The sequence below is a fragment of the Macaca thibetana genome, chromosome 8, assembly GCF_024542745.1.
Source record: "Macaca thibetana thibetana isolate TM-01 chromosome 8, ASM2454274v1, whole genome shotgun sequence".
NCBI classification, from domain to species: Eukaryota; Metazoa; Chordata; class Mammalia; order Primates; family Cercopithecidae; genus Macaca; species Macaca thibetana.
In genome coordinates this window covers 104,277,325-104,292,994 of record NC_065585.1, presented here as the reverse complement: position 1 = coordinate 104,292,994, position 15,670 = coordinate 104,277,325, and the positions used below count along the sequence as shown (strand labels likewise).

The window sequence follows — 15,670 nt, the reverse complement described above, 5'->3', positions numbered from 1 at the left end:
CTATGATTTTAGTTTTCAGAAACTCTTTTATATTCTCTGAGTTTTTTTTCCCCACTTCTTTTTAAGAAATAATCTGTTCTGGGCCAGGTACGGTGGCTCATGCCTGTAATCTCAGCACTTTGGGAGGCTGAGGCAGGTGGATCATGAGGTCAGGAGATCTAGACCATCCTGGCTAACATGGTGAAACCCCGTCTCTACTAAGAATACAAAATAAAAAATTAGTCGAGCGTGGTGGTGGGCGTCTGTAGTCCCAGCCGCTGGGGAGGCTGAGGCAGGAGAATGGTGTGAACCCGGGAGGCGGAGCTTGCAGTGAGCCAAGATCATGCCACTGCACTTGAGCCTGGGCGACAGTGTGAGACTCCATCTCAAAAAAATAAATACATAAATAAAAAAGACTTAATCTGTTTTTATTCCATGCATGAAACATCTTCTCTTATGTTCGTTAGTATGTTAATGATAATTTTTAAAAACTTTCCTTTCTTCTGTGTAACCTCGTTCCAAACATTACTTTTTTTCTTTGTTTGAATTTCCGTCTTTCACATTAGCCATGTTCCTCATCTCTTCCATAGTCCCCGGTCCATGAGAGGGGAATAAGGAGCAGAGGGGTCACTCTAGGCTCACGGGGGAGGCTTGTTAACTGAAAACTTTCCTATAGGGTGATATGGTTGAACTTTTTAATTAGGGAAATGCCAAAAACCACATCTTTAGGTTTTTTTTCCCTCTTGGGCTTGTTAGATTCCCTTATGAAGACCTTATCTATCTGCATCCTGGAGGGCCAAGACCTAGCTGTCAACCAGGCGTGGTGGCTCATGCCTGTAATCCCAGCACTTTGGGAGGCCGAGGCAGGTGGATCGCCAGAGGTCAGGAGTTCTAGACCAGTCTGGCCAACATGGCAAAACTCCATCTCTACTAAAAATACAAAAATTAGCCTGGCATGGTGGTGGGCATCTGTAATCCCAGCTACTTGGGAGGCTGAGGCAGGAGAATCACTTGAACCCGGAAAGCAGAGGTTGCAGTGAGCCAAGATCACGCCATTGCATTCCAGCTTGCGTGGCAAGAGTGAAACTTCTCCTAAAAAAAAAAAAAAAAAAAAAAAGACCTAACTGTCAGCATTCTGGGAGGGAAACAGGAGGTGAGGGAAAATAAGACTGGGACCTCAGTATGAGGCAGGCAAATGTTCAGTTCATCCCCTTATGTTTAGAACAGTTTCTGTGCCTGTTACTGTGCCTGGTATCTCTTGACTCCTGGAACCTTGTGTTTTACTCTCTCCAGAAAATAAACCTCCAGTCTTTTCCCAGGGTAGAGAAGAGACAGTCACTTGACTTCACAAAGATGGGAGGTGACTTGTGGGTCAAACTGCTTCTTAAACAGATTTAAAATTTTTCCTCTTTATTCCGGCCACCTGCCCCTCCTTATTTTCTATAGCCAGAGGTACCTGTTACTACCAGTTTCTTTTCTTGGAGGAATTCTGTGTGTAAAAAGGGTTGATCTCAGTTTTTTCTGTTGCCAGCTTAAGATTCAGTTTTCTGAGATACATTGAGTCATTTACTACTTCACCAATTTCTTTTTGGCTTCTAAGTTTTGTGCAGTCTCCTTTCCCAGTTCCATTGTCTATAGGTTTATGAATTAAAAAAAAAAAAAAAAACTACTTTCTTTGCTTCTATGGGATTTTAGGAGGGGGGGGAAATACATGCATATATTCAGACTTTTTACCTGAAGTTTGTTGATGGCTTCTGATTTTAAAGATAAGTCAGTTCTGGTGTTATAGGTCTAGTTTTCATTCCTTTGAACATTTGAACTTGTGGAGAATAAGGATTTAAAAGTCCTTCACGAGCTCATGCATTCTCAAATTCCTTATATGTTTAGTACACACCAAATAAATATTTATCAAATAAATGAAGAACTTAAGAGCTAACATAAGAGAAGGTATTGACGTTTACTGTCAAATTTTACCCTTAAAAAAACCTTATGAGGAAGGCAGGGCTCAGAGAGCTAAATGAGGTCACACAGCAGAAAGCAGCAAAACCATGATCTCAGCCACCATGAGCATGGTGAGCTGATGAAGACTTACTGCTAGAATTTATCAAAGACATTGTTAAAAGAAGATACATTAGTTTACTTCTTAAATGGAAATAGGACATATTGAAATATTGAATATACAAATAAGCAAAAGGTAGAAAATAAATAGTTCTACTGTCAATATTCTGGATAAGTAACTGTTGAAAATTTCATGAATATCTTTCACTTTTTTTATGCATATGAGTGTATAATATACAAAAATGGTGTGATATTGACATACTGCTTTAAAACTTGCCCCCTTTCAGCCTGGACTGCATAGCAAGATTCTGTCTCACTAAAAAAAAAAAAAAAAAAATTAGGTGTGGTGGTGCATGCCTGCATTTCCAGCTACTTAGGAGGCTAAGGCAGGAGGATTACTTTAGCCTGGGAGGTTAAGGCTGCAGTGAGCTATGATCTTGCCACTGCATTCTAGCCTGGGCAACAGAATGAGACTCTGTCTCAAAAAAAAAAAAAAAAGGCTAAAATGTAACTGCCTATTTTCAATACTAACAATAAATTGTGAATACTTTTCCATGTTAAACATTTTTCTACAACATTGTGTTAATGATATACTGTAATTTATTTAAACAGTCAACAGTGTTAGCAGTAAACTTTCGTATAGTTTAGTTGTGGCCTCCATTTATCCTTCTGGATAAATTTCCAGAAGCAGGATTGCTGTATTAAAGGCTTCTAAGACATTTCAACATGATCTCCAGAAATATTATACCACTTTATACCTTCATTAGCTATAAGTGAATATTCATTCCTTCAAATGTTTCCAACATCAAGTATTTCCATTTTTAAAACTTTGCCAATTTAATAGCATTTTGCAGCATAGGCAACGTAGCAAGACCCCATCTCTACAAAAAATAAAAACAAAAATTAGCCAGTCATGGCGGCATGTACCTCTAGTTCTAGCTGTTTGGGAGCTTGAGGTGGGAGGATTTCTTGAGTCCAAGAGTTCAAGGTTACAGTAAGCTATGAACGTGCCACTGCACTCCAGCCTGGGTGACAGAGCGAGATCCTGTCTCTTAAAAAAAAAAAGAAAAAAAGGAAAGGAAGAATAGATTGTTACTTTGTCATCTGTCGTGTTTGTCAATGTATCTAATTAGTAGGGACATCTAAACCAAGCATCCATTTATGATAAATGAAAAAAACAAAAGTAATAGCTGGCAGTGTTTTCTCCAACCCTTCCTAGCTGATCTAACCAGTGATGCAGTTGATTTATATGTGAGAGCAATGAGAATGAATATGCTGCAAATGGTACTCTACTGTGCATGCTTTTTAATTTATTTGTAATTTGTTATTTAATAGTTTTTCTTTTAGGGCCTGAATGTTTGAGTCCAGGCTAACTTTTAAGTACAATTTAAGCTTTATTTTTACATTTTGTCATTACATATGAAATGTGCAACAAAAATGTATTATGTGTAAGGCATGAAAGGTTTTCCGTGGCATTGAGGCTGTTCATCCAGGTGTTTAGACTGTTGTAGGGAATGCTTTTATTTCGAAAGCTAAATTGCCATAACTTTTTTTTCTTTTTTTAAATGTTTAATGTTACAGAAGCCAAGGCTGCCCCCAAAGATTGTTTCATTGAAGTGAATTCTAAAGGTGACAGATTTGGCAATTGTGGTTTCTCTGGCAATGAATACAAGAAGTGTGCCACTGGGTAAGTGGAGGTGCAGTCATAATGGAACATGAAAGATTATAAGATCCGTCATCTCTAGTATCTTTTTTTTTTTTTTTTTTTTTTTTTTTTGAGACGGAGTCTTGCTCTGTTGCCAGGCTGGAGTGCAGTGGCGTGATCTCGGCTCACTGCATCCTCTGCCTCCCGGGTTCAAGCGATTCCCCTGCCTCAGCCTCCTGAGTAGCTGGGACTACAGGCACATGCCACCACGCCTGGCTAATTTTTTGTATTTTAGTAGAGACGTGTTTTCACCATATTGGCCAGGATGGTCTCGATCTCCTGACCTTGTGACTTGTGATCCGCTCGCCTCAGCCTCCCAAAGTGCTGGGATTATAGGCGTTAGCCACCGTGCCTGGCCATCTCTAGTATCTTTTACGACTGCTCCCTGTGACCGCTGATTTTCTCCCCCTTAAATACCTAACTTTTCGAACATTTTACAATACAAAGCTTCAGAGAGACTCTGGTGTTAGGAAAAGAACTGGTAACATAATTTGTCCCTTTAGACAGCAACTACAGTCTAGTGGTTTTTAGACTCTTATTTTGTTTATCCTTGATTTATAATAAGAACCCCAACTAAACACCGTTTTCATTTTACTTTCAATAAAAGATTATGTTACTAAGTCCCAAATAAAGGAACCTGCAGAATAAACTCTGAACTTCGTTATTTTTTTCTAGCTTTGTATAATTTCAAAATGATGAATTAAAACATTTTATATTTCTACAATTAACATTTGCTTTTTGTAAAACATTAGTAATAAAACATTACAAAGGAGGAAAAAGTCATCTATAATCTCAATCCATGTATGTTCACTAATGTCAGTGGAATTATTTTCTTCTTCTCACTAACATTTTATATAATTGGAATTATTCTGTAATATTATGCATTGCTTCTACCCATTCTACCTCCTATGCTACCAGTTAGGCTAAGCAACTACAGTGAAACAGTGCTTGCTAAGAAGAAATAGCAACAAAGACCCCCAAGTCACTAAATCTGACAGTTGTTTTCAGGTCTTCATGCTGTAATACTTGACCTGTCAGTAGCATTCAATTATGCTGGCCATTTTTTCCTTCTTGAAGAAACCTCTTTTTTTTTTGGTGATTGTGTAGACTATTCTTCTTCTCCCCCGACCCCATGTGATTTCGTTTACTTCTGTGGCTTCATTTGGCCCCCTCTGTGAGAAACTCCAGCCCTGCTGGCCTGCATGTGGCCTACGGCCATAGTTCTCTGCACCTGCTGTTCCCTCTGCTCGGCATGCTCTCTTTCCCCCTCTCAGCCTGCTCAGTTCTTCATCCTACAGATCTCAGGTGAAGTGTGGTTTCCCCACGGAAGACTTCTTCCACTTCCTCAGCAGGACCAGCTCTCCCTCTGACAGGTGTTCTTGATGCTGTTTGTTTCTTTTTCACAGAATTTGATATATTTTCATTATTTTTTAGTTCATAGTATTTTCTAATTTACACTGTGATTTTTTTCCTTTGACTCGTGTTGTTGAAAGCCTATTGCTTAATTCCCCAGTAGTTGGGAATATACTGGTTATCTATTTGGTTTTGATGTCTAGTTCAATTCCATTGAGAACACATTCTATATGATTTCACTTCTTTGGAATTTATTGAGATGTGCATTATTTAATTACACTTGGAACATTCATCCATACAGACTAATATATGGGTCTGCCCCTTAATACCAGACCAATATATGGTCTGTATAGGTAAATGTTCCATGTGTAATTGAAAGAAAAAGTATATTCTGCAGTTGTTAGAGATGTTATTCTATAAATGTCAAGTTAATAGTCTTATTCAAATCTTTCATATCTGTGGTGTATGTGTATTATATATGTTCCTTCAATTTCTGAGAGAGGTATATTGAAGTCTCCAGTTATGATTGTGGATTTGTCTGTTTATCTTTTTAGGTATGTAAATTTTTCCTGTATATCTTTTAAATTTGTTACTAGGTGCATACACTTTTAGGATTTTTATGCCCTCCTGATGACTTGGATGGCTTTAGCAAATTTATCATTAGCAAATTCTTTTCATTTCTGGAATATTCTTTTGAAGTATTTGTCAGTTTCATTAATTATGTGGCTCTTTTGTTATCACTCTTCCTCACCAAACTGTAAGGTTCAGTGACGCATTTTATCTTTTGCATTTAGCATAATGCCTGGAGGAAACATAATAAATGACTATTAAACATTGAATGAATGAAGGTACAGATGATATGGATGAAGAATGAATGGGTGGAGAATTAATATAACCGATTGAATGAACTGATTTAAAATCTAGGGATAAGTGGATTAATGCACACTTGGAAAGAATTTGCTAGACATATATCATATTCTTGTCTTTAGCCTTGTCTGGTTTCATATTTTTATGAATATCTTGTTGAAAATAGCAACTGTACTTATCAAACTTAAAAATTACTGAATAACTCATTTAGGAAGCATTTTATAATAGTAATATACAAACGATATAGGCATTAAGAATATACATTTGAAGTTAGACTCTTTGGATTTGAATCCTGGTTCAATCACTTAACGTCTCTGAGTCTTTGGACAAGTTACTTCACGTACATACCTCATTTTTCTGTTCTGTAAAATGGGGATAATAATGGCACCTGTTTCCAAGTGTTGTTTTGAACTGAATGAGTTAATGGGTGTTAGTACTAAGAGGAATATCTGGTTCATTGTCATGCTCATCATCATCATCATCATCATCATCACTATTTTTATTGTCATCTTCATTGTAGAATGTGTAAAATCTAGAAAAGTCTTTTCTACCCATTGAAACTACCAAAAACATCTAGAAACGTTTAAAGAAAGTATTCACATGTGGTCCTACCATCCAGAGATACTCTCTTAAGTTTTTGTTATATTTCTTTTTTATGTGTATATACATTTATAAACATAAGCCACATGTTTACTTTCACTAAAAGGGTCATCTTTTGGTACATAGATAATGTCATTTTTTCAAGCATTGTAAAAGATAAATTCCAAATATACTGAGGAGTAGAAAGAATAGTGTGATGAATACCAATATATCCCAGACCAAGATTGTTAATGCCTTACCATTATTTGCTTCATCAAGATTTTGCTGAACCATTTTAAATAAGTTACAGACATGATACTTTACTCCTAAATTCCTTAGCATCCATCTTCAACAAATAAGGCCATTCACATGATCACATCACACCTAACAAAATGAATGATTTCCTAATATCATCTAGCATCTGATCAATATTAGTATTTCCATAAGTGTCCTCAAATTGTCTTTTATAGCTTGTATTTTTCAACATCAGGACTCACTCAAGGATCAAACATTGCCTTTAGTTGTTATGTCACTTAAGTCACTTTTAATCCAGAATACCTTTTAGACTGATTTTTTTTTTCTTTTCAGTGACTTTGATTTATGGAAATGTCTGGGCCAGTGGGCTCATGTTCTGGATTTGTTTTAGTTTCCTCTTGGTGTTGCTTAACTTAGTTTCTATCATCTGAATTTTCTTTAAATCAGAAGTTAAGCCCAAAATCTTTTTTTTTTTTTTTTTTTTTTTTGAGTAGAGCCGCACTCTGTCGCCCAGGTTTGGAGTACAGTGGCATGATGTCGGCTTAGTGCAACCTCCATCTCCCAGGTTCAAGTGATTCTTGTGCCTCAGCCTCTGGAGTAGTTAGGACTACAGGCGTGCACCATCACACCTGCCTAATTTTTGTATTTTTAGTAGAGATGGGGTTTCACTATGTTGGCCAGGCTGGTCTCGAACTCCTGACTTCAAATGATCTGCTTGCCTTAGCCTCCCAGAGTGCTGGGATTACAGGTGTGAGCCACTGTGCCTGGCCCTAAACCCAAAATCTTAATTGAATTCAGGTTAAATATTTTTGGCGAGAATGTTCATAAACAATGCGTTATATCAAGGAGTCACTTAGTGCTGAGTAGTCTTATTAATATTAGTGATAGTCAGTGGCAATGACCAGATCTTACTATTGTGGAGTTATGCTTTTTAAAATTGCAGCTGTCAGGTAATATGTGGAGTGATGATTTTGTGCCATGTAAATATCCAGTTCCTGACCAGTGTTTCACTTTATGGATGATCCTTGCATGAAGCAGTTGTTTTACTGAGGGTTGTAACTGAATTTTCTTTTCTGTTAGTATTATTCAACAGTGAACATCTCTTCTTAGTTTTGTTAGCTGTTTACATTTCTTATTTTATGAGCTGCCTGTTTACATCTTTGCTAATTTTTCTGTTGAAGTGATTTTCTTTGTCTTAATGATTTGTAACAGCTTTTTATATTGTAAGAGTATTTTCCTTTACTCTTTAATGTATCACCAAGCCTATGTATGAAATACTGAGTATATCATAGCAATGTGAATTTTGGTAGGCTCCAACAGATCTTAACTGAGGTCTACTTTATGCCACACTTTGATTTTGAGGTTTTCATATCTAATTTCAGCTAATTATGTGAGATAGGCTTCATTTATCTCATTTTTTTTCAGCTGAAGAAACTGAAGCTCAGAAAATTTAAACACTTCTCTCAGGTCAGCTAGCAAATAAATGGTGACTTAAGAATAAATGTAAAGTTGGGACAAAATTATTAACTCTTAAATGCAGGATGAAGGAAAGATGAAGACTTAATAGCAGCACATGCAAAAATTAGGAATTTTAGTTAGTGATATATTCAAGGACATCAATAATATAATGTAGTTATAAAAGCTATTGTAATTTTGAACTTAATAGAAGTATAGTATCTAGAATAAACAAGAGCTCCATTTTTTTTCTTTGCTCACCAGGCTGTCACTGAAATTTCATGCTCCATTCTGAGCACTATGCTTCAAGAGGCAGTGAGGCAAACTGGAACATATTTAGGAGGGAGCGTCCTTGTTGCATGAAAAGTGATTGTAGGATAGTGACCTGGTGAAGTAAGTATTTAGGAGCTGCATAATAATTATCCTAAAATAGCTGCTGTGTGAAAGAAGGAAAAGATATCTATGTAGTCTCATGGGGAATATCTGGGACCAATGAGGAGAAATGTTTTGCAGAGGTAGATTTTTACCTAATAAGCAAAAGAACATGATGGGAACTAGAATGGGCAGTTTCAGGAGGGTGTAAGTTAGAGATATTGGGAAAAAATATCCTATGATGACTGGGCAGTGATATCATAGAGAAGACTCAGATGTAGAGTAGGTGCTTGGATCAGATGACAATCAGTTAAACAGGAAATCTCAGTACAGCATCATAAGAGTTATTGACCTAGAGTGTTATGAAAGGATATAGGAAGGGCATTTAATTCACACAGCCTTGGCAATAAGAATTATGGTCAGGGAAGCCTTCATAGAGTTCCGATATTTAATTAATGAATTCACGAGTTAATGAATCGATTCTTTAAATAAGTAACCAAGAGTTAGCCAGGCAAAGAGGGGTGGAATCCTTTCGTAGTTATTTTGCATTATAAAATCTAATTTCTGCTTTATCATAACTCTGTAAGAAGACATAATTGAATTTTGATACTGCTATATTATTTTCTGTATAATAGAATTTATAAAATTATACTTAGAAACAACTTTATTAGACTTTTGAGCTCTAGACAGACAGTGAAGAAGATTAAGTGTGGTAAAAGAAGCAGCATCAGCACCAGCTGGTACCCTAATTTGCATCTTAGCATCCACTTAACTCTTTTTCCCCCTTTTCTGCCATACTGAAAGAGAGCTACTTTGACCTCTTTCGCTCTCATACACTTTCTTTGTTAAGATTCCCTCCATAGCAGCAAGCTCTGTCCATATGCAAATATATAAATTTCTTCTTTTGTTGTATATACTGGATGCATTTTATGTTGCATTATTTCTCTCTCTTTATAGGAATGCTTTGTGTGGAAAGCTTCAGTGTGAGAATGTACAAGAGATACCTGTATTTGGAATTGTGCCTGCTATTATTCAAACACCCAGTCGAGGCACCAAATGTTGGGGTGTGGATTTCCAACTAGGATCAGACGTTCCAGATCCTGGGATGGTTAACGAAGGCACAAAATGTGGTGCTGATAAGGTAATCAAAATATTTTTTATTTACAAAGTAAAATGAAAAAAGTTAAAAAAATTATACATAGTAAATGGTTGCTCTTTTCTGATTGTAAAAGTAATCTAAATTCATTATAGAAATTTTAGAAAATACAAAGCCACCAAAAGAAAGTTAAGAACTATAATTCTGTCATCCACATTTCTTTACTGGGGTCAGATAACCAGTGTTTTCCACTTTGAAATATACTGTGCATGGTTCCCTCCCCTACTGATATGCTACAATTTATTAGCCAGTTTGCTATTATTGGGACACTTTGGCGATGTCCTGAATTTCAGGGTGTGTGTCTGTGTGTGTTTCTGTACTAGAAATGTCACGGAACTTGTCCTGCCCATGTTCCTAACCACCCGAACTCTGCTGTTTGAATTAGATACAAGGCCAGAGTCAGTCAGCCCATGACTTATTACTAGTGGTTTCATATGAGAAGATGCCCTGGACCAAATTCCTTTTTCTGGAGAATATAAAATTAAGGAGGGTAATTAAGAGTGTGGGCAGAAACTGTAAAAATTCTTTTGAGAGCTGCTATGAAGTAGGAGCTGGGGTAGAAGGGATGTGGCAACCTTAAGCCGTATACAAGAGATATGAGGGGGCAGGATTGTTGAGTAAGTTGAAGAAACCAACTCAGAGGAGAGAGAGAAGGAGGATATATATTTGATTATGTAGCCCATGAAAAAGAAAAGTGGGTGAACCTTCAGGTTACTTCACTTTCTCCCAAGTTTTCAGTTCCAATTCTGTTTCTCACTACTTTTTACAAGAAGATCCATATATTTTTGGGCCTGTCCTTGCAACTAAGTAAACTTGATTGTTGCAGTTGTTATAAACAACGATAAGAGATATATACATTTAAATTTTGATAGAAAGTACAATTTTCCTTTCAATAAGGTGGTAACAATCTATATCCCATCCTAGGCAACAGAATAAGACTCTGTCTCAAGAAAACAAAAACAAAAACAAATTGTGCTGAAAGGCTCATGACAAAAACAACTCTGACACACTCTTATCTAATCTGCCAGTCTAGACGCCTAAAGGCAACTGCGATTACTTCTGTTAATTACCTCCCTATTTCAAATTAGGGCCAGGCACGGTAGCTCATGCCAGTAATCCCGGCACTTTGGGAGGCTGAGGTGGGTGGATCACTTGAAGTCAGGAGTTTGAGACTAGCCTGACCAACATGGTGAAACCTTGTCTCTGCAGAAAATACAAAAACTAATCAGCGCGGTGGTGCATGCCTGTAGTCCTAGCTATTCAGGAGGCTGAGACAGGAGAATCGCTTGAACCTGGGAGGTACAGGTTGCAGTGAGCCGATATTGTGCCACTGTACTGTAGCCTGGGCAGCAAAGTGAGACTCCCATCTAAAAATAAAATAGAATAAAATAAAATAGCATGCTATTTCTAGATTTATCTATTTTAGACATTATCCACTAGTTTTATTTTTGATAGATAAGAATTCAATTTTCTTATGCAACTCCCAGTTTCCCTGCTCTACCTTTTCAAAATAAGTGCTTAATATTTATGTAATTAATATTGAGGTGTTATTGAGTCAGTCCACAATAGCTCAGTGTACACTGGGCATACTCCAGACAAGGTGAGAGAAAACAGGGGAGGCTAAACAACTGGAGATCAAAGGATCATTTTTATTAGGAAGAAAGCATATAACATGACTTAAGTACATAGCAAAAATGGGCTTCCTCATGCTGCCCTACGCAATTAAACTTACCTGTCCAGCCTTACCTGCAAAGTTTAACTGCATGGTTGAAAGGGCAGACCAGAATGCACCCTTTTTGCCACCTCAGCTTATTACTACCTGGTACCACAGGTGTAACCAGCATGCCTGGCTAATTTTTTTTATTTTTCTGTAGAGACAGGATCTCACTATGTTGCCCAGGCTCGTCTTCAGCTCCTGGGCTCAAGTGATCCTCCCTCCTCAGCCTCCCAAAGTGCTGGGATTACAGGTGTGAGCCACTGCACCTAGCTGGGCATCTTTCCATGTCTTTATTAGATCCATGTATTTTTTTCTGAGAAGTTCATATTGGTATCTTTTTGTTTTTCTGTTAGATTGTCATTTTTTAAGGCTTCTCATATGCGAAGAATGTTAACTGTCAGTCAGTTATATCTGTGTAAATATGATCAACAATTTGACATGAGCCTATTTTAAAATATCATGTTTTTTTTTTGTTTTTTTTTTTTTCTGGTGCCTCACTGTGTCACCCAGGCTGGAGTGCAGTGGTGCAATCTCAGTGCAACCTCCGCCTCCCAGGCTCAAGTGATTCTTGTGCCTCAGCCTCCCCAGTAGCTGGGATTACAGGCATCTGCCACCATGCCTGGCTAATTTGTGTATTTTTAGTAGAGACGGAGTTTCACCATGTTGGCCAGACCGGTCTTGAATTCCTAACCTCAAGTGATCTGCCTGCCTCGGCCTCCAAAAGTGTTGGGATTACAGGCATGAGCCATGGCGTTCGGCCTTAAAATATCATGAAATTATATCAGTCTTATCTGTTTTGTCTTGGTTTCATGTCATGTTTAGAAAAACTTTTTGTATCTCAGTATAATATAAATATCTGGCTTTTATTGGCACAATTTATTTATTTATTTTTTTTTTTTTTTAAATTTATTTATTATTATTATACTTTAAGTTGTAGGGTACATGTGCATAACGTGCAGGTTTGTTACATATGTATACTTGTGCCTTGTTGGTGTGCTGCACCCATCAACTCGTCATTTACATCAGGTATAACTCCCAATGCAATCCCTCCCCCCTCCCCCCTCCCCCCTCCCCATGATAGGCCCCGGTGTGTGATGTTCCCCTTCCTGAGTCCAAGTGATCTCATTGTTCAGTTCCCACCTATGAGTGAGAACATGCGGTGTTTGGTTTTCTGTTCTTGTGATAGTTTGCTAAGAATGATGGTTTCCAGCTGCATCCATGTCCCTACAAAGGACACAAACTCATCCTTTTTGATGGCTGCATAGTATTCCATGGTGTATATGTGCCACATTTTCTTAATCCAATCTGTCACTGATGGACATTTGGGTTGATTCCAAGTCTTTGCTATTGTGAATAGTATTGGCACAATTTATTAACATTTCATCCTATTTCTCTGATCTTATTGCTGCTGTTAAATATTTTCTTGATATTTTCTACTTGATCTTCCTCTCTTGCAGTATTACACAAATTATTTATTTGTGTGGGGTGTGTGTATGTGTGCACACACACTTTGGTAGTTATATGTCTTTCTATTCTGCTTGTTTACTTAATAACAAGAAAAGCACATCAATATATTTTTCTCAAAGTTGTCATGATTAAAAATAGTATCTACTGATTGTTTCGGTGTAAGCTATACCACTTTTACTTCCAAACCCCCATGTCCCAGTTTTTATTTGGTAGGAAAAACATTGGCTTTAGATTCCAGGTTATTTTTAACGTACATCAATGTATTTTTAAGACCTTTTGTCTTTCTGGATTTTATTGCTAACTGCATAGTTTTTTAGCTATGACAATAATATTTATGTACAAGAAAGGATAGCAAGTGGTTGGCGTGTGTACCTGGACTGATACACCTTGACCCAAACTGACACGCCGTTGAAACCATATACCACATGTTCTGTACAGCTGTAACTTTGTAACTGTTGGTTTAATTTATGAGTCTAACACCTGAGTTTTCACACAGCAGCTAGGATCCTATCCCTTCTGGTATGTACCAAAACCTAGACTGGACAGTTTGAGCAGACTGGCAGCTTGGTTGGTACTTCTTCAGATCTGTATTCTTTATATATTTATTCAACATTTATTTCCAGGAAAAGCTAAACATGGGGTAGGGGAAAAAGTGGAAAAGAAGAACTCCTCACTTTCGTTTTTATTGTCCCAGGTAGTTCAACTTTGCTCCCCACTTGCATCCTGAAATCAGTAAACCAGAAGTCTTATAGTCAACTTTGCTTTACTTTGATGTGTGGTGGTTGTTGGTGGTGGCCATGGGTGGTAGGGGGAGTGGTGGTAGTATGTGAGAGGATGGTCTTACCTTCCCACTGTGAGAGTTTTTTGTTTTTGTGAGGCAGGGTCTTGCTCTTTCACCCAGGCTGGAGTGCAGTGGTATGATCTTGGCTCATTGCAACCTCCGTCTCCTGGTTTCAAACGATTCTCCTGCCTCCCAAGTAGCTGGGATTACAGGCATGCACCACCATGCCCGGCTAATTTTTGTGGTTTTAGTGGAGATGGGGTTTCACCATGTTGGCCAGGCTGGTCCTGAACTCCTGGCCTCAAGTGATTCACCCACCTCGGCCTCCCAAAGTGCTGGGATCACAGGCATGAACCACTGCACCCAGTCCCCACTGTGAGAGTTTTTGAGTGTATTCGTTTCAGTTTGACTTTTCCCATTCCGCAAGGTAAACACTGCCAATCAGAACACCCTTTCTCCGGAGGACTTGGAATTTTCCTGTGCCTTAAAGTAAATCTGCCGGTTATTAACACATTTCATCTTATTTAACTCTTCAGGTGTCCACTGTGAATCAGTTATTGACAGGAAAATCTTCTTTTAACTGGCAGGGAAACTCTTGGTAAATATCTCCTCTAAAGACTTACGGATATAAGAAAACAGTATTTTGAAATCTTTATTCAGGAGTAGTGCATGGCTAGAGGACAGATGAGGAGTGACTTACTGTAGAATCTTCTGTAATTTTGGAATTTCTAATCATTTGAGTATATGTCCTATTTAAAAATTAATGGACAATTGGAGGAAACAGTGTTTGGAGATCTTCTGACTTAAAAGTACAATTCTGTTTAAACCTGTGTATTTTTTAGAGTGGTAAGGCTGTCAATATTTCATTGTATGTATGTTCTCTAATTGTTCTTTATTTCATTTGAGCATTTAAATATTCTGATCTTGTACACAAGATCAGTTGGTTAGTTACCTAATAAAATTTTACAATAGCACTCAACAGTCTTTTAAAAAGTCTTCTTTTTTTCCTCTAACATCACAACAGAGCAGTTTTCACAAAGATGTCAACTAAAAAATTTCTAAAATGTTTTTAGCAGATTTCTTTAGATCTTAGGTTTAATATTTTTTCTGAGTTAATGTTTTTTATCTCTCAGTATTTAGGATTCATTTCTATTTCATATCTCATCATATGAACTAGAATTTCTTGAACCATATAAGATTATGACTTATTTTCAATATTGCTTTTAATAGAAGTATCTAATCAGGGTACTAGAAAACAGATTTTATCTTGTCAACAAAGTACGCTTTTGTTTTTGAAAGAATTTTAAAAATTAAAATGAGTTTTAAATATCAGTTGTCCTTTTGATATCTGTCACAGTAAACAACACTTTATGAGAGGTATAATGGAAATAGATCTTCTGTCCTTGAATCTTCCTTCTAGTCCTGGGCTTAACTGTATCTGGTTACTTTTGATTTGAAAAAGTCCATTTGTGAATATTTTATTTAGGATCTTCACATCTATATTCACATGGAAGGATAGATAATAGTTTTATCTTTGTTTTTGGTCTTTATGTCATCTTTGTGTTTTTTGATAATTAATTTTGTGTCAGTTAATTAATGCTACTTATTTTTCTGCATTTTCAAAAATATAATATGGGAATTAATGGTTCCTTGAAAGTTTGAAAGAATTCTGCAATGTAGTAATCTGTACCCAGGTCTTTTTTTCTGGGTACTTTTAAATTAATGTGGTCAGTCTTTCTTTACTTAGTTCTTTTTTTTTTTTTTTTTTTTCCAGATTTGTAGAAACTTCCAGTGTGTAGATGCTTCTGTTCTGAATTATGACTGTGATATTCAGAAAAAGTGTCATGGACATGGGGTAGGTAATATTTTCTTTTGGTTTGTTCCTGAATGTCGTGCTAAATAATGAGAAATCTCAGAGGGGACTAG

The 15,670-nt window shown here is 37.1% G+C and overlaps 1 protein-coding gene across 1 annotated transcript in view; it reads left to right on the top strand.

The window, feature by feature from the left end:
- ADAM9 (ADAM metallopeptidase domain 9) overlaps nt 1–15,670 on the top strand; it is a 113,066-nt gene that overhangs the window by 75,617 nt on the left and 21,779 nt on the right. Inside the window, exons 15-17 of the mRNA XM_050801305.1 lie at nt 3,619–3,724; nt 9,581–9,764; nt 15,519–15,599. Coding sequence (XP_050657262.1) covers nt 3,619–3,724; nt 9,581–9,764; nt 15,519–15,599 — 371 coding nt within the window. The remainder of the gene's footprint in view (nt 1–3,618; nt 3,725–9,580; nt 9,765–15,518; nt 15,600–15,670) is intronic.